This window comes from Oncorhynchus nerka, unplaced genomic scaffold (genome assembly GCF_034236695.1).
Source record: "Oncorhynchus nerka isolate Pitt River unplaced genomic scaffold, Oner_Uvic_2.0 unplaced_scaffold_1112, whole genome shotgun sequence".
NCBI lineage: Eukaryota > Metazoa > Chordata > Actinopteri > Salmoniformes > Salmonidae > Oncorhynchus > Oncorhynchus nerka.
The window spans coordinates 151,241-174,596 of record NW_027040211.1 but is presented as its reverse complement, the minus strand read 5'-3'; the positions used below and the strand labels follow the sequence as shown (position 1 = coordinate 174,596).

At 45.9% G+C, this 23,356-nt stretch overlaps 1 protein-coding gene across 1 annotated transcript; it reads left to right on the top strand.

The window, feature by feature from the left end:
- The first annotated feature begins 977 nt into the window (after positions 1 to 977).
- On the top strand, positions 978 to 23,242 carry LOC115119785 (zinc finger protein 501-like). The gene is made up of 2 exons (XM_065016166.1): positions 978 to 1,589; positions 21,083 to 23,242. Exons 1-2 carry the CDS (start codon positions 1,541 to 1,543, stop codon positions 22,564 to 22,566), a joined length of 1,533 nt encoding a protein of 510 aa, XP_064872238.1. The 5' UTR covers positions 978 to 1,540; the 3' UTR covers positions 22,567 to 23,242.
- Positions 23,243 to 23,356: the final 114 nt, after the last annotated feature.

Below are 23,356 nucleotides of genomic sequence, written 5' to 3'. Positions count from 1 at the left end.
AGGAAGAAACCTGAGAGGAACCAGGCTGAGGGGTGGCTGAGAAAGTCTGGAACCTAGGAAGAAACCTTGAGAGGAACCAGGCTATGAGGGGTCCTCTTCTGGCTGTGCCGGGTGGAGATTAGAAACCTTGAGAGGAACCAGGCTATGAGGGGGTGGCCAGTCCTCTTCTGGCTGTGCCGGGTGGAGATTATAACAGAACATGGCCAAGATGTTCAAATGTTCATAGATGACCAGCATGAGATTATAACAGAACATGGCCAAGATGTTCAAATGTTCATAGATGACCAGCAGGAGATTATAACAGAACATGGCCAAGATGTTCAAATGTTCATAGATGACCAGCAGGGTCCAATAATAATAATCACAGTCGTTGTCTTATTTTTAAAACAGACATTACAGAATGGACTGATCACATCCGATATTATTCTGTGTGAACCTCTTTCCAGTGAAATCAACAGTGTCTTTCCAACCTCCAATAACAGACGTTTGTTTCTACTGTGGTAAAATGGCCGTCATGTCGAACTCTGGGGGGGTTGTCCATCTTCTTTGAAGCCATGTTCTTATGATGTCATCCTCACATCAGATGGCAGCGTGTTAATCTGCAGATTACAGACGCACAATCAGTCTGTTCATTTAGATGGAAAATCTAAAGGTTTTGTACTGAATAATCAGATGTGATCAAATCAATTTGTTCTTAACTGACTTGCCTAGTTAAATAAAGGTAAAATAAAAAAAACTTGTCTGTTAATGTAATTACAACGTCTCAGTGATGATGCAATCTCTATTGCACTCCACACTGCCCTTTCTCACCCGAATGCTACAGCTCAGCGTTCAACACCCTCAAAGCTCATCACGAAGTTAATATGGACCCTGGGACTAAACACCTCCCTCGACAACTGGATCCTGGACTTCCTGACGGGCCGCTTCCGGTACAGCAGGGGGCGGTGTTTCCACCTCTCGGTCCGTTGCGATCCGCCGATAAAAACTAAAAGAAGAACAACAACAACAGCCATCTCAGCCATCTCGGTAGCTTGCTCGTCAACATAGCGGAAACATTCAAGCTCTTAAAGACTCTTTCTGGTATTTTAGGCACTTTGTTTTGATCACATTTCTGTCGTTTAGCTAATTATCTCATTTAATTTCCTATTTACGTTTTTGTTGTTATTATTTAGCTGACGTGGCTGGTTAAGTTAGCATTAGCATAGTTAGCCAACTGTTAGCTATCATCCTTGACCATGAGTTCACCAAGCTACTCTCCTCCTGATGAAGAGGAGGGGGTCTGCTGGACGGAGAAAGAGGGTCTGTGGCTGAATGTTGTCGTGAAAGAGGAAGAGGAAGAAGAGGATGTCACAGTAACAAAAGTAGAGGAAGAGGAGGTTGTTACAGTGAAACAAGAAGTAGAGGGTGAGGATGTTACAGTGAAAGAAGAGAAAGATGTTTTCAGAGTGAAAGAGGAAGAGGAGGATGTGACTGTGAAAGAAGAGGAGGAAGAGGATGATGCAGTTTTGGAGTGAAGGAGGAGAAAGAGGAGGAGGGGGAGATGACTGTCACATTGAAAGACGAGGAGACAGGAGATCTGATTAACACCAGTAAGTACTGTCTTAAAAACAGGGGCATTTACTCCGCAGTTGTTGAACTGATGTGACAAAAGCTATGAAAAGTACCCAGATTTTTAATTGATAAGAAATAGTCATTTCATATCCACAAAATATGCTGTCAAATCAAACTATTTGTCACATGCGCCGAATACAACAATACCATGAAATGCTTACTTACAAGCCCTTAACCAACATTGAATTTTACCTTTATTTAACTTGGCAAGTCAGTTAAGAACACATTCTTATTTACAATTACGGCCTAGGAACGGTGGACTAACTGCCTTGTTCAGGGGCAGAACGACAGCCTACTGGATGGTGGACTAACTGCCTTGTTCAGAACGACAGACTTTTAACTTGTCAGCTCAGGGATTCGATCCACCAACTGTTAGTTTACTAGTCCGACGCTCTAACCACTAGGCTACCTGCTCTAACCACTAGGCTACCTGCTCTAACCACTAGGCTACCTGCTCTAACCACTAGGCTACCTGCTCTAACCACTAGGCTACCTGCTCTCACCACTAGGCTACCTGCTCTAACCACTAGGCTACCTGTCTCTAACCACTAGGCTACCTGCTCTAACCATTAGGCTACCTGCTCTAACCACTAGGCTACCTGCTCTAACCACTAGGCTACCTGCTCTAACCACTAGACTACCTGTCTCTAACCACTAGGCTTTCTGCTCTAACCACTAGGCTCTCTGCTCTAACCACTAGGCTACCTACTCTAACCACTAGGCTACCTTCTCTAACCACTAGGCTATCTGTCTCTAACCACTAGGCTATCTGCTCTAACCACTAGGCTACCTGTCTCTAACCACTAGGCTACCTGCTCTAACCATTAGGCTACCTGCTCTAACCACTAGGCTACCTGTCTCTAACCACTAGGCTACCTGCTCTAACCACTAGGCTACCTGCTCTAACCACTAGGCTACCTGTCTCTAACCACTAGGCTACCTGCTCTAACCACTAGGCTACCTGCTCTAACCACTAGGCTACCTGCTCTAACCACTAGGCTACCTGCTCTAACCACTAGGCTATCTACCTCTAACATTACAGGCAACCTGAGTCTAACCAATAGGCTAAGCTAAAGTAACACAATAAAATAACAATAATGAGGCTATACTGTCTCTAACCACTAGGCTATCTGCTCTAACCAGGGGCTACCTGTCTCTAACCACTAGGCTACCTGTCTCTAACCACTCAGGCTACCTGCTCAACCACAGGCTACCTGCTCTAACCACTAGGGGCTACCTGCTCTAAGTCAGTGGCTAGGCTAACCACTAGGCTACCTGCTCTAACCACTAGGCTACCTGCTGGAGGCTAACCACAGGCTACCTACAGAGTCAATGTGGAACCACTACAGGCTACCTGTACTCTAAACTGGAGGCTATACCACAGGCTACCTTCTCTAACCATGTGGAGGCTATATACAGGGGTAACCACTATCGAGTCCGTGTGGAGGCTATATACAGGGGATACCCAGAGTCAGTGTGGAGGCTATATACAGGGGATAAGAGTCAATGTGGAGGCTATATAAGGGCTATACAAGTCAATGTGGAGGCTATATACAGGGGGTACCGCTATCAGAGTCAGTGTGGAGGCTATATACAGGGGGTAGGTACAGAGTCAATGTGGAGGCTATATACAGGGGGTACCAGTACAGAGTCAATGTGGAGGCTATATACAGGGGGTACCTGTACAGAGTCAATGTGGAGGCTATATACAGGGGGTACCTACAGAGTCAATGTGGAGGCTATATACAGGGGGTACCGGTACAGAGTCAATGTGGAGGCTATATACAGGAGGTACCGGTACAGAGTCAATGTGGAGGCTATATACAGGGTGTTACGGTACAGAGTCAATGTGGAGGCTATATCCAGGGTGTACCGGTACAGAGTCAATGTGGAGGCTATATACAGGGTATTACGGTACAAAGTCAATGTGGAGGCTATATACAGGGCATTACGGTACAGAGCCAATGTGGAGACTATATACAGGGGGTACCGGTACAGAGTCAATGTGGAGGCTATATACAGGGGGTACCGGTATCGAGTCAGTGTGGAGGCTATATACAGGGTGTTACGGTACAGAGTCAATGTGGAGGCTATATACAGGGGGTACCGGTACAGAGTCAATGTGGAGGCTATATACAGGGGGTACCGGTACAGAGTCAATGTGGAGGCTATATACAGGGGGTACCGGTACAGAGTCAATGTGGAGGCTATATACAGGGGTGCCGGTACAGAGTCAATGTGGAGGCTATATACAGGGGGTACGGTACAGAGTCAATGTGGAGGCTATATACAGGGGGTACCGGTACAGAGTCAATGTGGAGGCTATATACAGGGGTACCGGTATCGAGTCAATGTGGAGGCTATATACAGGGGGTACGGTACAGAGTCAATGTGGAGGCTATATACAGGGGGTACCAGAGTCAATGTGGAGGCTATATACAGGAGGGAGTCAATGTGGAGGCTATATACAGGGGTACCGAGTCAATGTGGAGGCTATATACAGGGGGTACGGTACAGAGTCAATGTGGAGGCTATATACAGGGGGTACCGCTATCAGAGTCAATGTGGAGGCTATATACAGGGGGCCGGTACAGAGTCAATGTGGAGGCTATATACAGGGGGTACCGGTACAGAGTCAATGTGGAGGCTATATACAGGGGGTACCGGTACAGAGTCAATGTGGAGGCTATATACAGGGGGTACCGGTACAGAGTCAATGTGGAGGCTATATACAGGGGTACCGGTACAGAGTCAATGTGGAGGCTATATACAGGGGGTACCGGTACAGAGTCAATGTGGAGGCTATATACAGGGGGTACCGGTACAGAGTCAATGTGGAGGCTATATACAGGGGTACCGCTACAGAGTCAGTGTGGAGGCTATATACAGGGGGTACCGGTACAGAGTCAGTGTGGAGGCTATATACAGGGGGTACCGGTACAGAGTCAGTGTGGAGGCTATATACAGGGGGTACCGCTATTGAGTCAGTGTGGAGGCTATATACAGGGGGTACCGCTATTGAGTCAGTGTGGAGGCTATATACAGGGGGTACCGGTACAGAGTCAATGTGGAGGCTATATACAGGGGGTACCGGTACAGAGTCAATGTGGAGGCTATATACAGGGGGTACCGGTACAGAGTCAATGTGGAGGCTATATACAGGGGTACCGGTACAGAGTCAATGTGGAGGCTATATACAGGGGGTACCGGTACAGAGTCAATGTGGAGGCTATATACAGGGGGTACGGTACAGAGTCAATGTGGAGGCTATATACAGGGGGTACCGGTACAGAGTCAATGTGGAGGCTATATACAGGGGGTACCGCTATCGAGTCAATGTGGAGGCTATATACAGGGGGTACCGAGTCAATGTGGAGGCTATATACAGGGGGTACAGAGTCAATGTGGAGGCTATATACAGGAGGTACCGGTACAGAGTCAATGTGGAGGCTATATACAGGGGTACGGCACAGAGTCAATGTGGAGGCTATATACAGGGGGTACCGAGTCAGTTGTGGAGGCTATATACAGGGGACTCTGTATCGAGTCAATGTGGAGGGTATATACAGGGGTACCAGTACAGAGTCAATGTGGAGGCTATATACAGGGGTACCGGTACAGAGTCAATGTGGAGGCTATATACAGGGGGTACCGGTACAGAGTCAATGTGGAGGCTATATACAGGGGTACAGGTACAGAGTCAGTGTGGAGGCTATATACAGGGGGTGATTGAGTCACTGTGGAGGCTATATACAGGGGGTACAGGTTGAGTCAATTGGAGGCTACATACAGGAGGTAGGTGTGAAGTCAATGTGGAGGCTATATACAGGGGGTACAGGTGGAGGTTTACAGGGGTACCGCTATTGAGTCCATGTGGAGGCTATATACAGGGGTACCGGTATCGAGTCAATGTGGAGGCTATATACAGGGGGTACAGTCAATGTTGAGGCATATATACATGGGGTAGGGGTGACAGAGTCAATGTGGAGGCTATATACAGGGGGTACCGGTTGAGTCAATGTGGAGGCTATATACAGGGGGTACCGAGTCAATGTGGAGGCTATATACAGGGGGTGAAGTCAATGTGGAGGCTATATACAGGGGGTACCGAGTCAATGTGGAGGCTATATACAGGGGGTAAAGCTATCGAGTCAATGTGGAGGCTATATACAGGGGTACCGGTACAGAGTCAATGTGGAGGCTATATACAGGGGTACAGGTTAGTTGTAATTTGTAGCCTCCACACTGATCTGTACATGTACAGGTCAATGTGGGGCTATATACTGGGGGTGAGTCAATGTGGAGGCTATATACAGGGGTACAGGTTGAGGTCATTTGTACATGTAGGTAGGGTGAAGTGACTATGTGGAGGCTATATACAGGGGGTACAGGTTGAGGTAGTTTGTACATGTAGGTAGGGGTGAAGTGACTATGTGGAGGCTATATACAGGGGGTACAGGTTGAGGTAATCTGTACATGTAGGTAGGGGTGAAGTGACTATGTGGAGGCTATATACAGGGGGTACAGGTTGAGGTAATTTGTACATGTAGGTAGGGGGTGAAGTGACTATGTGGAGGCTATATACAGGGGGTACAGGTTGTTTAGGTCATTTGTCCATGTAGGTAGGGGTGAAGTGACTATGTGGAGGCTATATACAGGGGGTACAGGTTGAGGTCATTTGTGGATGCTAGGTAGGGGGTGAAGTGACTATGTGGAGGCTATATACAGGGGGTACCGAGTCTATGTGGAGGCTATATACAGGGGGTACAGGTTAGTTGAGGTAATCTGTACATGTAGGTAGGGGTGAAGTGACTATGTGGAGGCTATATACAGGGGGTACAGGTTGAGGTCATTTGTACATGTAGGTAGGGGTGAAGTGACTATGTGGAGGCTATATACAGGGGGTACAGGTTGAGGTCATTTGTCCATGTAGGTAGGGGTGAAGTGACTATGTGGAGGCTATATACAGGGGGTGAAGTGACTATGTGGAGGCTATATACAGGGGGTACAGGTTGAGGTAATCTGTACATGTAGGTAGGGGTGAAGTGACTATGTGGAGGCTATATACAGGGGGTACAGGTTGAGGTAATCTGTACATGTAGGTAGGGGTGAAGTGACTATGTGGAGGCTATATACAGGGGGTACAGGTTGAGGTAATCTGTACATGTAGGTAGGGGTGAAGTGACTATGTGGAGGCTATATACAGGGGGTACAGGTTGAGGTAATCTGTACATGTAGGTAGGGGTGAAGTGACTATGTGGAGGCTATATACAGGGGGTACAGGTTGAGGTAATCTGTACATGTAGGTAGGGGGTGAAGTGACTATGTGGAGGCTATATACAGGGGTACAGGTTGATGGGTAATCTGTACATGTAGGTAGGGGTGAAGTGACTATGTGGAGGCTATATACAGGGGGTACAGGTTGAGGTAATCTGTACATGTAGGGGGGGTGAAGTGACTATGTGGAGGCTATATTGGGGGGTACAGGTTGAGGTAATCTGTACATGTAGGTGGGGGTGAAGTGACTATGTGGAGGCTATATACAGGGGGTACAGGTTGAGGTAATCTGTACATGTAGGTAGGGGTGAAGTGACTATGTGGAGGCTATATACAGGGGGTACAGGTTGAGGTAATCTGTACATGTAGGTAGGGGTGAAGTGACTATGCATAGATAGATAATAAACAACGAGTAGCAGCAGTGTACAAAAATGGAGGAAGGGGGGGGGGGGGGGTCAGTGTAAATAGTCCGGTGGCCATTTTGATTCATTGTTCAGGAGCCTTATGGCTTGGTGGTAGAAGCTGTTGAGGAGTCTTATGGCTTGGTGGTAGAAGCTGTTGAGAAGTCTTATGGGTTTGGGGTGGTAGAAGCTGTTGAGGAGTCTTATGGGTTGGGGGGGTAGAAGCTGTTGAGGAGTCTTATGGCTTGGTGGTAGAAGCTGTTGAGGAGTCTTATGGGTTGGGGGTAGAAGCTGTTGAGGAGTCTTATGGGTTGGGGGGTAGAAGCTGTTGAGGAGTCTTATGGCTTGGTGGTAGAAGCTGTTGAGGAGTCTTATGGCTTGGTGGTAGAAGCTGTTGAGGAGTCTTATGGCTTTGGTGGTAGAAGCTGTTGAGGAGTCTTATGGCTTTGGTGGTAGAAGCTGTTGAGGAGTCTTATGGCTTGGTGGTAGATGCTGTTGAGGAGTCTTATGGCTTGGTGGTAGAAGCTGTTGAGGAGTCTTATGGGTTGGTGGTAGAAGCTGTTGAGGAGTCTTATGGGTTGGGGGGTAGAAGCTGTTGAGGAGTCTTATGGGTTGGGGTAGAAGCTGTTGAGGAGTCTTATGGGTTGGGGTAGAAGCTGTTGAGGAGTCTTATGGGTTGGGGGGTAGAAGCTGTTGAGGAGTCTTATGGCTTGGGGGTAGAAGCTGTTGAGGAGTCTTATGGGTTGGGGTAGAAGCTGTTGAGGAGTCTTATGGGTTGGGGGGGTAGAAGCTGTTGAGGAGTCTTATGGGTTGGGGGGGTAGAAGCTGTTGAGGAGTCTTATGGGTTGGGGGGTAGAAGCTGTTGAGGAGTCTTATGGGTTGGGGGGGTAGAAGCTGTTGAGGAGTCTTATGGCTTGGTGGTAGAAGCTGTTGAGGAGCCTTATGGCTTGGTGGTAGAAGCTGTTGAGGAGTCTTATGGCTTGGTGGTAGAAGCTGTTGAGGAGTCTTATGGGTTGGGGGGGTAGAAGCTGTTGAGGAGTCTTATGGCTTGGTGGTAGAAGCTGTTCAGGAGTCTTATGGCTTGGTGGTAGAAGCTGTTGAGGAGTCTTATGGGTTGGGGGGTAGAAGCTGTTGAGGAGTCTTATGGGTTGGGGGGTAGAAGCTGTTGAGGAGTCTTATGGGTTGGGGGTAGAAGCTGTTGAGGAGTCTTATGGGTTGGGGGTAGAAGCTGTTGAGGAGTCTTATGGGTTGGGGGGTAGAAGCTGTTGAGGAGTCTTACGGGTTGGTGGTAGAAGCTGTTGAGGAGCCTTATGGCTTGGTGGTAGAAGCTGTTGAGGAGTCTTATGGCTTGGTGGTAGAAGCTGTTGAGGAGTCTTATGGGTTGGTGGTAGAAGCTGTTGAGGAGTCTTATGGGTTGGGGGTAGAAGCTGTTGAGGAGTCTTATGGTTGGTGGTAGAAGCTGTTGAGGAGTCTTATGGCTTGGTGGTAGAAGCTGTTGAGGAGTCTTATGGCTTGGTGGTAGAAGCTGTTGAGGAGTCTTATGGCTTGGTGGTAGAAGCTGTTGAGGAGTCTTATGGCTTGGTGGTAGAAGCTGTTGAGGAGCCTTATGGCTTGGTGGTAGAAGCTGTTGAGGAGTCTTATGGCTTGGTGGTAGAAGCTGTTGAGGAGTCTTATGGCTTGGTGGTAGAAGCTGTTGAGGAGTCTTATGGCTTGGTGGTAGAAGCTGTTGAGGAGTCTTATGGGTTGGTGGTAGAAGCTGTTGAGGAGTCTTATGGCTTTGGTGGTAGAAGCTGTTGAGGAGTCTTATGGCTTGGGGGTAGAAGCTGTTGAGGAGTCTTATGGGTTGGGGTAGAAGCTGTTGAGGAGTCTTATGGGTTGGGGGTAGAAGCTGTTGAGGAGTCTTATGGCTTGGTGGTAGAAGCTGTTGAGGAGCTGTTAGAAGCTGTTGGAGTCTTATGGCTTGGGGGTAGAAGCTGTTGAGGAGTCTTATGGCTTGGTGGTAGAAGCTGTTGAGGAGTCTTATGGGTTGGGGGGTAGAAGCTGTTGAGGAGTCTTATGGCTTGGTGGTAGAAGCTGTTGAGGAGTCTTATGGGTTGGGGGTAGAAGCTGTTGAGGAGTCTTATGGGTTGGGGGTAGAAGCTGTTGAGGAGTCTTATGGCTTGGTGGTAGAAGCTGTTGAGGAGTCTTATGGGTTGGTGGTAGAAGCTGTTGAGGAGTCTTATGGGTTGGTGGTAGAAGCTGTTGAGGAGTCTTATGGCTTGGTGGTAGAAGCTGTTGAGGAGTCTTATGGGTTGGGGGGTAGAAGCTGTTGAGGAGTCTTATGGCTTGGTGGTAGAAGCTGTTGAGGAGTCTTATGGGTTGGGGTAGAAGCTGTTGAGGAGTCTTATGGGTTGGGGGTAGAAGCTGTTGAGGAGTCTTATGGGTTGGGGGTAGAAGCTGTTGAGGAGTCTTATGGGTTGGGGGTAGAAGCTGTTGAGGAGTCTTATGGGTTGGGGGTAGAAGCTGTTGAGGAGTCTTATGGGTTGGGGGGGTAGAAGCTGTTGAGGAGTCTTACGGGTTGGTGGTAGAAGCTGTTGAGGAGCCTTATGGCTTGGTGGTAGAAGCTGTTGAGGAGTCTTATGGCTTGGTGGTAGAAGCTGTTGAGGAGTCTTATGGGTTGGGGGGGTAGAAGCTGTTGAGGAGTCTTATGGGTTGGGGGGTAGAAGCTGTTGAGGAGCCTTATGGCTTGGTGGTAGAAGCTGTTGAGGAGTCTTATGGCTTGGTGGTAGAAGCTGTTGAGGAGTCTTATGGGTTGGTGGTAGAAGCTGTTGAGGAGTCTTATGGCTTGGTGGTAGAAGCTGTTGAGGAGCCTTATGGCTTGGTGGTAGAAGCTGTTGAGGAGCCTTATGGCTTGGTGGTAGAAGCTGTTGAGGAGTCTTATGGCTTGGTGGTAGAAGCTGTTGAGGAGTCTTATGGCTTGGTGGTAGAAGCTGTTGAGGAGTCTTATGGCTTGGTGGTAGAAGCTGTTGAGGAGTCTTATGGGTTGGGGGTAGAAGCTGTTGTTGAGGAGTCTTATGGCTTGGTGGTAGAAGCTGTTGAGGAGTCTTATGGGTTGGTGGTAGAAGCTGTTGAGGAGTCTTATGGGTTGGTGGTAGAAGCTGTTGAGGAGTCTTATGGGTTGGGGTAGAAGCTGTTGAGGAGTCTTATGGGTTGGGGTAGAAGCTGTTGAGGAGTCTTATGGGTTGGGGGTAGAAGCTGTTGAGGAGTCTTATGGCTTGGTGGTAGAAGCTGTTGAGGAGTCTTATGGTTGGTGGTAGAAGCTGTTGAGGAGTCTTATGGGTTGGTGGTAGAAGCTGTTGAGGAGCCTTATGGCTTGGTGGTAGAAGCTGTTGAGGAGTCTTATGGCTTGGTGGTAGAAGCTGTTGAGGAGTCTTATGGGTTGGTGGTAGAAGCTGTTGAGGAGTCTTATGGCTTGGTGGTAGAAGCTGTTGAGGAGCCTTATGGCTTGGTGGTAGAAGCTGTTGAGGAGCCTTATGGCTTGGTGGTAGAAGCTGTTGAGGAGTCTTATGGCTTGGTGGTAGAAGCTGTTGAGGAGTCTTATGGCTTGGTGGTAGAAGCTGTTGAGGAGCCTTATGGCTTGGTGGTAGAAGCTGTTGAGGAGTCTTATGGGTTGGGGGGGTAGAAGCTGTTGAGAAGCCTTATGGCTTGGTGGTAGAAGCTGTTGAGGAGTCTTATGGCTTGGTGGTAGAAGCTGTTGAGGAGCCTTATGGCTTGGTGGTAGAAGCTGTTGAGGAGTCTTATGGCTTGGTGGTAGAAGCTGTTGAGGAGTCTTATGGGTTGGGGGGTAGAAGCTGTTGAGGAGTCTTATGGGTTGGGGGGTAGAAGCTGTTGAGGAGTCTTATGGCTTGGTGGTAGAAGCTGTTGAGGAGTCTTATGGCTTGGTGGTAGAAGCTGTTGAGGAGTCTTATGGCTTGGTGGTAGAAGCTGTTGAGAAGCCTTATGGCTTGGTGGTAGAAGCTGTTGAGGAGCCTTATGGGTTGGTGGTAGAAGCTGTTGAGGAGTCTTATGGCTTTGGTGGTAGAAGCTGTTGAGGAGTCTTATGGCTTGGTGGTAGAAGCTGTTGAGGAGTCTTATGGCTTTGGTGGTAGAAGCTGTTGAGGAGTCTTATGGCTTTGGTGGTAGAAGCTGTTGAGGAGTCTTATGGCTTGGTGGTAGAAGCTGTTGAGGAGCCTTATGGCTTGGTGGTAGAAGCTGTTGAGGAGTCTTATGGGTTGGGGAGGTAGAAGCTGTTGAGGAGTCTTATGGCTTGGTGGTAGAAGCTGTTGAGGAGTCTTATGGGTTGGGGGGGGTAGAAGCTGTTGAGGAGTCTTATGGGTTGGGGGGTAGAAGCTGTTGAGGAGTCTTATGGCTTGGTGGTAGAAGCTGTTGAGGAGCCTTATGGGTTGGTTGTAGAAGCTGTTGAGGAGTCTTATGGGTTGGGGGTAGAAGCTGTTGAGGAGTCTTATGGGTTGGGGGGTAGAAGCTGTTGAGGAGTCTTATGGGTTGGGGGTAGAAGCTGTTGAGGAGCCTTATGGGTGGGGGGTAGAAGCTGTTGAGGAGTCTTATGGGTTGGGGGGTAGAAGCTGTTGAGGAGTCTTATGGGTTGGGGGTAGAAGCTGTTGAGGAGTCTTATGGGTTGGAGGGGTAGAAGCTGTTGAGGAGTCTTATGGGTTGGGGGGGTAGAAGCTGTTGAGGAGCCTTATGGCTTGGTGGTAGAAGCTGTTGAGGAGTCTTATGGGTTGGGGGGGTAGAAGCTGTTGAGGAGTCTTATGGGTTGGGGGGGTAGAAGCTGTTGAGGAGTCTTATGGGTTGGTGGTAGAAGCTGTTGAGGAGTCTTATGGGTTGGTGGTAGAAGCTGTTGAGGAGTCTTATGGGTTGGGGGGGTAGAAGCTGTTGAGGAGTCTTATGGCTTGGTGGTAGAAGCTGTTGAGGAGTCTTATGGGTTGGGGGGTAGAAGCTGTTGAGGAGTCTTATGGGTTGGGGGGGTAGAAGCTGTTGAGGAGTCTTATGGCTTGGTGGTAGAAGCTGTTGAGGAGTCTTATGGCTTGGTGGTAGAAGCTGTTGAGGAGTCTTATGGCTTTGGTGGTAGAAGCTGTTGAGGAGTCTTATGGCTTGGTGGTAGAAGCTGTTGAGGAGTCTTATGGCTTGGTGGTAGAAGCTGTTGAGGAGTCTTATGGCTTGGTGGTAGAAGCTGTTGAGGAGTCTTATGGCTTGGTGGTAGAAGCTGTTGAGGAGTCTTATGGCTTGGTGGTAGAAGCTGTTGAGGAGTCTTATGGCTTGGTGGTAGAAGCTGTTGAGGAGCCTTATGGCTTGGTGGTAGAAGCTGTTGAGGAGTCTTATGGCTTGCTGGTAGAAGCTGTTGAGGAGTCTTATGGGTTGGGGGGGTAGAAGCTGTTGAGGAGTCTTATGGCTTGGTGGTAGAAGCTGTTGAGGAGTCTTATGGCTTGGTGGTAGAAGCTGTTGAGGAGTCTTATGGCTTGGTGGTAGAAGCTGTTGAGGAGTCTTATGGGTTGGGGGGTAGAAGCTGTTGAGGAGTCTTATGGCTTGGTGGTAGAAGCTGTTGAGGAGTCTTATGGGTTGGTGGGGTAGAAGCTGTTGAGGAGTCTTATGGCTTGGTGGTAGAAGCTGTTGAGGAGTCTTATGGCTTGGTGGTAGAAGCTGTTGAGGAGTCTTATGGCTTGGTGGTAGATGCTGTTGAGGAGTCTTATGGCTTTGGTGGTAGAAGCTGTTGAGGAGTCTTATGGGTTGGTGGTAGAAGCTGTTGAGGAGTCTTATGGGTTGGGGGTAGAAGCTGTTGAGGAGTCTCATGGCTTGGTGGTAGAAGCTGTTGAGGAGTCTTATGGCTTGGTGGTAGAAGCTGTTGAGGAGTCTTATGGCTTGGTGGTAGAAGCTGTTGAGGAGTCTTATGGCTTGGTGGTAGAAGCTGTTGAGGAGTCTTATGGGTTGGGGGTAGAAGCTGTTGAGGAGTCTTATGGGTTGGTGGTAGAAGCTGTTGAGGAGTCTTATGGGTTGGGGGGTAGAAGCTGTTGAGGAGTCTTATGGGTTGGTGGTAGAAGCTGTTGAGGAGTCTTATGGCTTGGTGGTAGAAACTGTTGAGGAGTCTTATGGGTTGGGGGGGTAGAAGCTGTTGAGGAGTCTTAAGGGTTGGGGGGGTAGAAGCTGTTGAGGAGCCTTATGGGTTGGGGGGGTAGAAGCTGTTGATTAGTCTTATGGCTTGGGGGTAGAAGCTGTTGAGGAGTCTTATGGGTTAGGGGGGTAGAAGCTGTTGAGGAGTCTTAAGGGTTGGGGGGTAGAAGCTGTTGAGGAGTCTTATGGGTTGGTGGTAGAAGCTGTTGAGGAACCTTTTGGACCTTGACTTGGCGCTCCAGCACAGCTTGCACATGCGGTAGCAAGAGAGAAATCAGTCTATGACTTGGGTGACTGGAGTTTCTTAAAAACTGTTGGGCCTTCCTCTGACACCTCCTGGTATATTGTTCCATTTTACATTAAGAACGATCCCACATCTAGAAAAGGCACTGAAAACATTTTGGAAAAAAAGGTTGTTTTATCTTGACGGTAAAATGTCATCACAACTCTATCAATAACCTTATAATAGAACAACTGATTGGCTGTTTGCCGGGGCGCAGGGTAGCCTAGTGGTTAGAGCGTTGGGCTAGTAACCCAAAAGGTTGCAAGTTCGAATCCCATAGCTGACAAGGTACAAATCTGTCCCTGAACAAGGCAGAACTACAGATTTGTTCCAAGGCCGTCATTGTATAATAAGAATTTGTTCTGAACTGACTTGCCTCGTTAAGGTTAATAAAGGTTATTTAAAGGTTAAATAAATAAAACCTCTTATGTGGATGACAACCAGATATGCTTAATTTGACTCCAAAGATGGAAGTGGCCATAATGGGCTTCTTAAAGTGGCCATAATGGGCTTCTTAAAGTGGCCATAATGGGCTTCTTAAAGTGGCCATAATGGGCTTCTTAAAGTGGCCATAATGGGCTTCTTAAAGTGGCCATAATGGGCTTCTTAAAGTGGCCATAATGGGCTTCTTAAAGTGGCCATAATGGGCTTCTTAAAGTGGCCATAATGGGCTTCTTAAAGTGGCCATACGTGGGCTTCTTAAAGTGGCCATAATGGGCTTCTTAAAGTGGCCATAATGGGCTTCTTAAAGTGGCCATACATGGGCTTCTTAAAGTGGCCATAATGGGCTTCTTAAAGTGGCCATAATGGGCTTCTTAAAGTGGCCATAATGGGCTTCTTAAAGTGGCCATAATGGTCTTCTTAAAGTGGCCATAATGGGCTTCTTAAAGTGGCCATAATGGGCTTCTTAAAGTGGCCATACGTGGGCTTCTTAAAGTGGCCATAATGGGCTTCTTAAAGTGGCCATAATGGGCTTCTTAAAGTGGCCATACGTGGGCTTCTTAAAGTGGCCATAATGGGCTTCTTAAAGTGGCCATACATGGGCTTCTTAAAGTGGCCATAATGGGCTTCTTAAAGTGGCCATACGTGGGCTTCTTAAAGTGGCCATAATGGGCTTCTTAAAGTGGCCATAATGGGCTTCATACGTGGGCTTCTTAAAGTGGCCATAATGGGCTTCTTAAAGTGGCCATAATGGGCTTCTTAAAGTGGCCATAATGGGCTTCTTAAAGTGGCCATACGTGGGCTTCTTAAAGTGGCCATAATGGGCTTCTTAAAGTGGCCATACGTGGGCTTCTTAAAGTGGCCATAATGGGCTTCTTAAAGTGGCCATAATGGGCTTCTTAAAGTGGCCATAATGGGCTTCTTAAAGTGGCCATACGTGGGCTTCTTAAATTGGCCATAATGGGCTTCTTAAAGTGGCCATAATGGGCTTCTTAAAGTGGCCATAATGGGCTTCTTAAAGTGGCCATAATGGGCTTCTTAAAGTGGCCATAATGGGCTTCTTAAAGTGGCCATAATGGGTTTCTTAAAGTGGCCATACGTGGGCTTCTTAAAGTGGCCATACGTGGGCTTCTTACAGTGGCCATACGTGGGCTTCTTAAAGTGGCCATAATGGGATTCTTAAAGTGGCCATAATGGGCTTCTTAAAGTGGCCATACGTGGGCTTCTTAAAGTGGCCATACGTGGGCTTCTTAAAGTGGCCATACGTGGGCTTCTTAAAGTGGCCATAATGGGCTTCTTAAAGTACGAATGGCCGCTTCTTAAAGTGGCCATAATGGGCTTCTTAAAGTGGCCATAATGGGCTTCTTAAAGTGGGCTTCTTAAAGTGGCCATAATGGGCTTCTTAAAGTACGAATGGTCGCTTCTTACGTTACGCTGTTTGCACACCGTTTTCACATTTATGAGTTAGCACAATAGAATCGCTTCTAACAGAGAGTCACCTTGAATTGATTCAGAACACCAAGTCAGTTCTCTCATTAACCCTGGCTCTTCAATAAGGAGTCACCATGAATTGATTCAGAACACCAACATCAATAAAGAAGTTATTTTGAATTGATTCAGAACACTAACATCAATACTGTCATTAACCTGACTCTTCATTAAAGAGTCATTTTGAATTGATTCAGAACACTAACATCAATACTGTCATTAACCTGACTCTTCATTAAAGAGTCATTTTGAAATGATTCAGAACTGTTGGTTAAGGGCTGGTCAGTCAGCATTTCACTGTGAGGTCTACTACACCTGTTGTATTCATCATTTCACTGTGAGGTCTACTACACCTGTTGTATTCAGCATTTCACTGTGAGGTCTACTACACCTGTTGTATTCAGCATTTCACTGTGAGGTCTACTACACCTGTTGTATTCAGCATTTCACTGTGAGGTCTACTACACCTGTTGTATTCAGCATTTCACTGTGAGGTCTACTACACCTGTTGTATTCAGCATTTCACTGTGAGGTCTACTACACCTGTTGTATTCAGCATTTCACTGTCAGGTCTACTACACCTGTTGTATTCAGCATTTCACTGTCAGGTCTACTACACCTGTTGTATTCATCATTTCATTGTGAGGTCTACTACACCTGTTGTATTCAGCATTTAACTGTGAGGTCTACTACACCTGTTGTATTCAGAATTTCACTGTAAGGTCTACTACACCTGTTGTATTCATCATGTGACAAATAATATTTGGTTAGATTTAACTGAGAAAGCATCAAGGTAATGTGTTTTCAAATGTTACTGTGTCAGTTTGGACACACAGAGATACTTTGCTCAATGTGTAGAGAACTGTTCCTTGATGGATAGGCTATTATACAACACACAGAGATATTTTCCTTTATTCAGGACATTTAGAATGACAACACATTACAGAGTAGACTAGTGGGATTATTCACAAAATTATCTGGTGATCAGGTAATGAAATGTCATGACAAAGACATTTTAGTTTCCATGTTTCACCTGAAATATTAAATTATTTATAGTCCTAGGTCTGTTGTATGGGTCCTACAGTAGGTCTATGTTGTAAGTTATGGGTCCTACAGTAGGTCTATGTTGTAAGTTATGGGTCCATGTTGTAAGTTATGGGTCCTACAGTAGGTCTGTGTTGTAAGTTAGGGGTCCTACAGTAGGTCTATGTTGTAAGTTATGGGTCCTACAGTAGGTCTATGGTGTTGTTAGTGGTGAAGTTATGGGTCCTACAGTAGGTCTATGTTGTAAGTTATGGGTCCTACAGTAGGTCTATGTTGTAAGTTATGGGTCCTACAGTAGGTCTATGTTGTAAGTTATGGGTCCTACAGTAGGTCTGTGTTGTCAGCTAGGGGTCCTACAGTAGGTCTGTGTTGTAAGTTATGGGTCCTACAGTAGGTCTATGTTGTAAGTTATGGGTCCTACAGTAGGTCTGTGTTGTAAGTTATGGGTCCTACAGTAGGTCTGTGTTGTAAGTTATGGGTCCTACAGTAGGTCTATGTTGTAAGTTATGGGTCCTACAGTAGGTCTGTGTTGTCAGCTAGGGGTCCTACAGTAGGTCTGTGTTGTAAGTTATGGGTCCTACAGTAGGTCTATGTTGTAAGTTATGGGTCCTACAGTAGGTCTATGTTGTAAGTTATGGGTTGTACAGTAGGTCTATGTTGTAAGTTATGGGTCCTACAGTAGGTCTGTGTTGTAAGTTATGGGTCCTACAGTAGGTCTATGTTGTAAGTTATGGGTCCTACAGTAGGTCTATGTTGTAAGTTATGGGTCCTACAGTAGGTCTATGTTGTAAGTTAGGGGTCCAACAGTAGGTCTATGTTGTAAGTTATGGGTCCTACAGTAGGTCTATGTTGTAAGTTATGGGTCCTACAGTAGGTCTGTGTTGTTGTTAGTGACGTTATGGGTCCTACAGTAGGTCTATGGTGTTGTTAGTGACGTTATGGGTCCTACAGTAGGTCTATGGTGTTGTTAGGTGAAGTTAGGGGTCCTACAGTAGGTCTATGTTGTAAGTTATGGGTCCTACAGTAGGTCTATGTTGTAAGTTATGGGTCCTACAGTAGGTCTGTGTTGTTGTTAGTGACGTTATGGGTCCTACAGTAGGTCTATGGTGTTGTTAGGTGAAGTTATGGGTCCTACAGTAGGTCTATGTTGTAAGTTATGGGTCCTACAGTAGGTCTGTGTTGTAAGTTAGGGGTCCTACAGTAGGTCTATGTTGTAAGTTATGGGTCCTACAGTAGGTCTATGTTGTAAGTTATGGGTCCTACAGTAGGTCTATGTTGTTGTTAGGTGAAGTTATGGGTCCTACAGTAGGTCTATGTTGTTGTTAGGTGAAGTTATGGGTCCTACAGTAGGTCTATGTTTGGGTCCTACAGTAGGTCTGTGTTAAGTTATGGGTCCTACAGTAGGTCTATGTTGTAAGTTAGGGGTCCTACAGTAGGTCTATGTTGTAAGTTATGGGTCCTACAGTAGGTCTATGTTGTAAGTTAGGGGTCCAACAGTAGGTCTATGTTGTAAGTTATGGGTCCTACAGTAGGTCTGTGTTGTTGTTAGTGACGTTATGGGTCCTACAGTAGGTCTATGGTGTTATGGGGTTAGTAGGTCTATGTTGTAAGTTATGGGTCCTACAGTAGGTCTATGGTGTTGTTAGGTCTGGTATGGGTCCTACAGTAGGTCTATGTTGTTAGGGGTCCTACAGTAGGTCTATGTTGTAAGTTATGGGTCCTACAGTAGGTCTATGTTGTAAGTTATGGGTCCTACAGTAGGTCTGTGTTGTTGTTATGGGTGAGGTCGTTGTATGGGTCCTACAGTAGGTCTATGGTGTTGTTAGGTGAAGTTATGGGTCCTACAGTAGGTCTATGTTGTAAGTTATGGGTCCTACAGTAGGTCTGTGTTGTAAGTTAGGGGTCCTACAGTAGGTCTATGTTGTAAGTTATGGGTCCTACAGTAGGTCTATGTTGTAAGTTATGGGTCCTACATTAGGTCTATGTTGTAAGTTATGGGTCCTACAGTAGGTCTATGTTGTAAGTTAGGGGTCCTACAGTAGGTCTATGTTGTAAGTTAGGGGTCCTACAGTAGGTCTATGTTGTTGTTAGGTGAAGTTATGGGTCCTACAGTAGGTCTATGTTGTAAGTTATGGGTCCTACAGTAGGTCTATGTTGTAAGTTATGGGTCCTACAGTAGGTCTGTTGTAGGGGTCCTACAGTAGGTCTGTATTGTAAGTTATGGGTCCTACAGTAGGTCTATGTTGTAAGTTAGGGGTCCTACAGTAGGTCTGTGTTGTAAGTTATGGGTCCTACAGTAGGTCTATGTTGTAAGTTATGGGTCCTACAGTAGGTCTGTTGTAGGGGTCCTACAGTAGGTCTATGTTGTTGTTAGGTGAAGTTATGGGTCCTACAGTAGGTCTATGTTGTAAGTTATGGGTCCTACAGTAGGTCTATGTTGTAAGTTATGGGTCCTACAGTAGGTCTATGTTGTAAGTTAGGGGTCCTACAGTAGGTCTGTGTTGTAAGTTATGGGTCCTACAGTAGGTCTATGTTGTAAGTTATGGGTCCTACAGTAGGTCTGTGTTGTAAGTTAGGGGTCCTACAGTAGGTCTATGTTGTCATCAGAGACCATTCAACAGTCTAGATTTACCAGGTTATTACTGCTAAACAATAAACCTTTTTTGGGGTTGTCATAGACTTATAATTGTTGTTTTGATTATTTCTTACATTCTCTAAGAGTCTATTTGGTTGTGATAATTGCAAAATATGTATTTTGGGTGCATCAGTTGTTAGCTTAAATGCTAATGCTAGGCTGGAAGCATGCTAAAGCTTATTGACATAGGCTGGTAGCAAAGCTGGTAGCTTGAATGCTAATGCTAGGCTGGTAGCAAAGCCGTTAGCTAGAATGCTAACGCTTATTGACATAGACTGGTAGCAAAGCTGTTAGCTAGAATGCTAATGCTAGGCTGGTAGCAAAGCTGTTAGCTGGAATGCTAGCGCTTATTGACGTAGACTGGTTGCAAAGCTGTTAGCTAGAATGCTAATGCTAGGCTGGTAGCAAAGCTGTTAGCTGGAATGCTAGCGCTTATTGACGTAGACTGGTTGCAAAGCTAGCCAAAGAGCTTTTTACAGGTTGAAATTAAAGTAGTTGTTTTTTTAAGTATAAAGCAGTTGATTTGAAACAATGGCACAAACGAGCCTTTACAATTATAATCCGAAAGTAGTGTGAAATTCACTCACAAAGCAACCTGTAAATGGAGGCTATTTTTGCTGTCAGTCTATGAGAACTCCCCTGAGTTGGTGAATTAGTACCTAGGGTTTTTACAGCTGTATTAACTAGAATCATCCACTACATACTACTGTGAGAAAGAAATCAAGACAATATGGCTGTTTTTGCTCACTTTGAATGTCCTTTAACTTTTCAAATAAGTTTGTAAAAGCATTTTTAAACATTTCATTACAGACTTAAATTGTTATAAAATTGACAAACAAATCAAATTAATTTATAAAGCCCTTCTGATATCTCAAAGTGCTGTACAGAAACCCAGCCTAAAACCCCAAACAGCAAGCAATGCAGGTGTAGAAGCACGGTGGCTAGGAAAAACTCCCTAGAAAGGCCAAAACCTAGGAAGAAACCTAGAGAGGAACCAGGCTATGTTGGGTGGCCAGTCCTCTTCTGGCTGTGCCGGGTGGAGATTATAACAGAACATGGCCAAGATGTTCAAATGTTCATAAATGACCAGCATGGTCGAATAATAATAAGGCAGAACAGTTGAAACTGGAGCAGCAGCACGGTCAGGTGGACTGGGGACAGCAAGGAGTCATCATGTCAGGTAGTCCTGGGGCCTGGTCCTAGGGCTCAGGTCCTCCGAGAGAGAGAAAGAAAGAGAGAATTAGAGAGAGCATATGTGGGGTGGCCAGTCCTCTTCTGGCTGTGCCGGGTGGAGATTATAACAGAACACGGCCAATATGTTCAAATGTTCATAAATGACCAGCATGGTCGAATAATAATAAGGCAGAACAGTTGAAACTGGAGCAGCAGCACGGCCAGGTGGACTGGGGACAGCATGCCTGGGGCATGGTCCTAGGGCTCAGGTCCTCCGAGAGAGAGAAAGAAAGAGAGAAGGAGAGAATTAGAGAACGCGCACTTAGATTCACACAGGACACCGAATAGGACAGGAGAAGTACTCCAGATATAACAAACTGACCCTAGCCCCCCGACACAAACTACTGCAGCATAAATACTGGAGGCTCAGACAGGAGGGGTCAGGAGACACTGTGGCCCCATCCGAGGACACCCCCGGACAGGGCCAAACAGGAAGAATAATCAATCATCTTTTACCTCAAATAAACAGTGGATTACCGCTCTTGTTGGCCTTTAATCATCTGTCTGACTTTGTCGTTCACACAGGAGAGAGACGTGACAATCGTGGATCCTCTGGGGAGCCTCAACAACCTCATGATGCTGACGAGGCAGAGACGAGTCTCTCCGCATCAGAACAACCCAAGAAACACCAGCGGACAATCACAGGAAAGACACCTCACTGCTGCCCGGACTGTGGGAAGAGTTACTCAAGATCAGATTCACTAAAACTTCACCAGAGAATTCACACAGATGATAAATCTCACTGCTGCCCGGACTGTGGGAAGAGACTTACCTCTTCGGCAGACCTTATAAGACACCAGAGAATCCACACAGGAGAGAAACCGTATAGCTGTGATCAGTGTGGGAAGAGTTTTAATGTTCCAAGCAGCCTGAAAACACACCAGAGAATTCACACAGGAGAGAAGCCTTATAACTGTTGTCAATGTGGGAAGTGTTTTTCTTCATCTAGCCGTCTGACTATACACCAGAGAACACACACAGGAGAGAATCCTTATATCTGTGATCAATGTGGGATGAATTTTACTACATCTAGCCAGCTGTCTTTGCACCAGAGAACACACACAGGAGATAAGCCTTATAGCTGTAATCAATGTGGGAAGAGTTTTGCTCACTCACGCAGCATGACAGCACACCTGAGAATACACACTGGAGAGAAACCTCACTGTTGCTCTGACTGTGGGAAGGGATTCCACTCTTCAGCAGACCTTAAAATACACCACAGAATCCATACAGGAGAGAAACCTTATAGCTGCTCTGATTGTGGGAAGAGCTTTTCAAAATCATCTACATTACAATCACACCAGAGAATTCACACCGGAGAGAAACCTTATAGCTGCTCTGATTGTGGGAAGACCTTTTCAAAATCATCTACATTACAATCACACCAGAGAATTCACACTGGAGAGAAACCTTATAGCTGTTTTCAATGCGGGAAGAGTTTTACTGAATCTAGACGGCTAACTACACACCAGAGAACACACACCGGAGTGAAACCTTACCACTGCTCTGACTGCGGAAAGAGATTTGTTTCGTCAGGACATTTAAAATCACACCAGAGAACACACACAGGAGAGAAGCCTTATAGCTGTGATCAATGTGGGAAGAGCTTTACTCACTCAAGCAGCCTGACTATACACCAAAGAAAACACACAGGAGAGAAACCTTATAGCTGTGATCAATGTGGTAAGAGTTTTGTTACATCTAGCCAGCTGACTATACATCAGAGAACACACACAGGAGAGAAATCTCATAGCTGTGATCAATGTGGGAAGAGTTTTGTTACATCTAGCCGTTTGACAATACACCAGAGAACACACACAGGAGAGAAACCTTACAGCTGTGATCAATGTGGGAAGAGTTTTGTTACATCTAGCAGTCTGACTATACACCAGAGAACACACACAGGAGAGAAACCTTATAGATGTGCTCAATGTGGGAAGTGTTTTACTACATCGAGCCATCTGACTATACACCAGAGAACACACACAGGACAGAATCCTTGTAGTTGAAATCAATCTGGGAAGAATTTCACTCAGCCAAACTAGCTGATATCACACCAGAGAACACACACAGGAAATAAATATTGTAGCTGTGATCAATGTGACAAGAGATACTCTGGTAAAAATATATCTGATTATACATGAAGGAGTTGTTTCATGATATCAATGAATTAATGTAGAATGTTGTAGAAGGGGTATTTTAACGATGTCATAATGTAGAATGTTGTAGAAGGGGTATTTTAACGATGTCATAATGTAGAATGTTGTAGAAGGGGTATTTTAATGATGTCATAATGTAGAATGTTGTAGAAGGGGTATTTTAACGATGTCATAATGTAGAATGTTGTAGAAGGGGTATTTTAACGATGTCATAATGTAGAATGTTGTAGAAGGGGTATTTTAACGATGTCATAATGTAGAATGTTGTAGTAGGAGTATTTTAGTTAATCATGTCACAATGTAAAATATATGTCGAGTGAGAGATCCTTCCTTCCCTTGTGCGCCTTCACTCCGGGTCTTTGTCCACTACTTAGTACACAAAACCTACAGACAAGAACAGTATCCCACACGCTTCAAGTGCACATCCCACATTTCTGAGGGATTTCCGTTCACACTACTCTTACCATCCTGTTTTATTTGTTCTGAGGAAACGTTCCCATGTATAAGCAATAAATGTTTCTCTGTCTGCTTTTCTTTATTTGGTATATAATGTAGAGCATTCTGTAGTACTAGGTACTGATTTATAGATGTTCTGATGCGTTTTCTTGGCACCATCATGTGACCTCTAATTATCACTGAA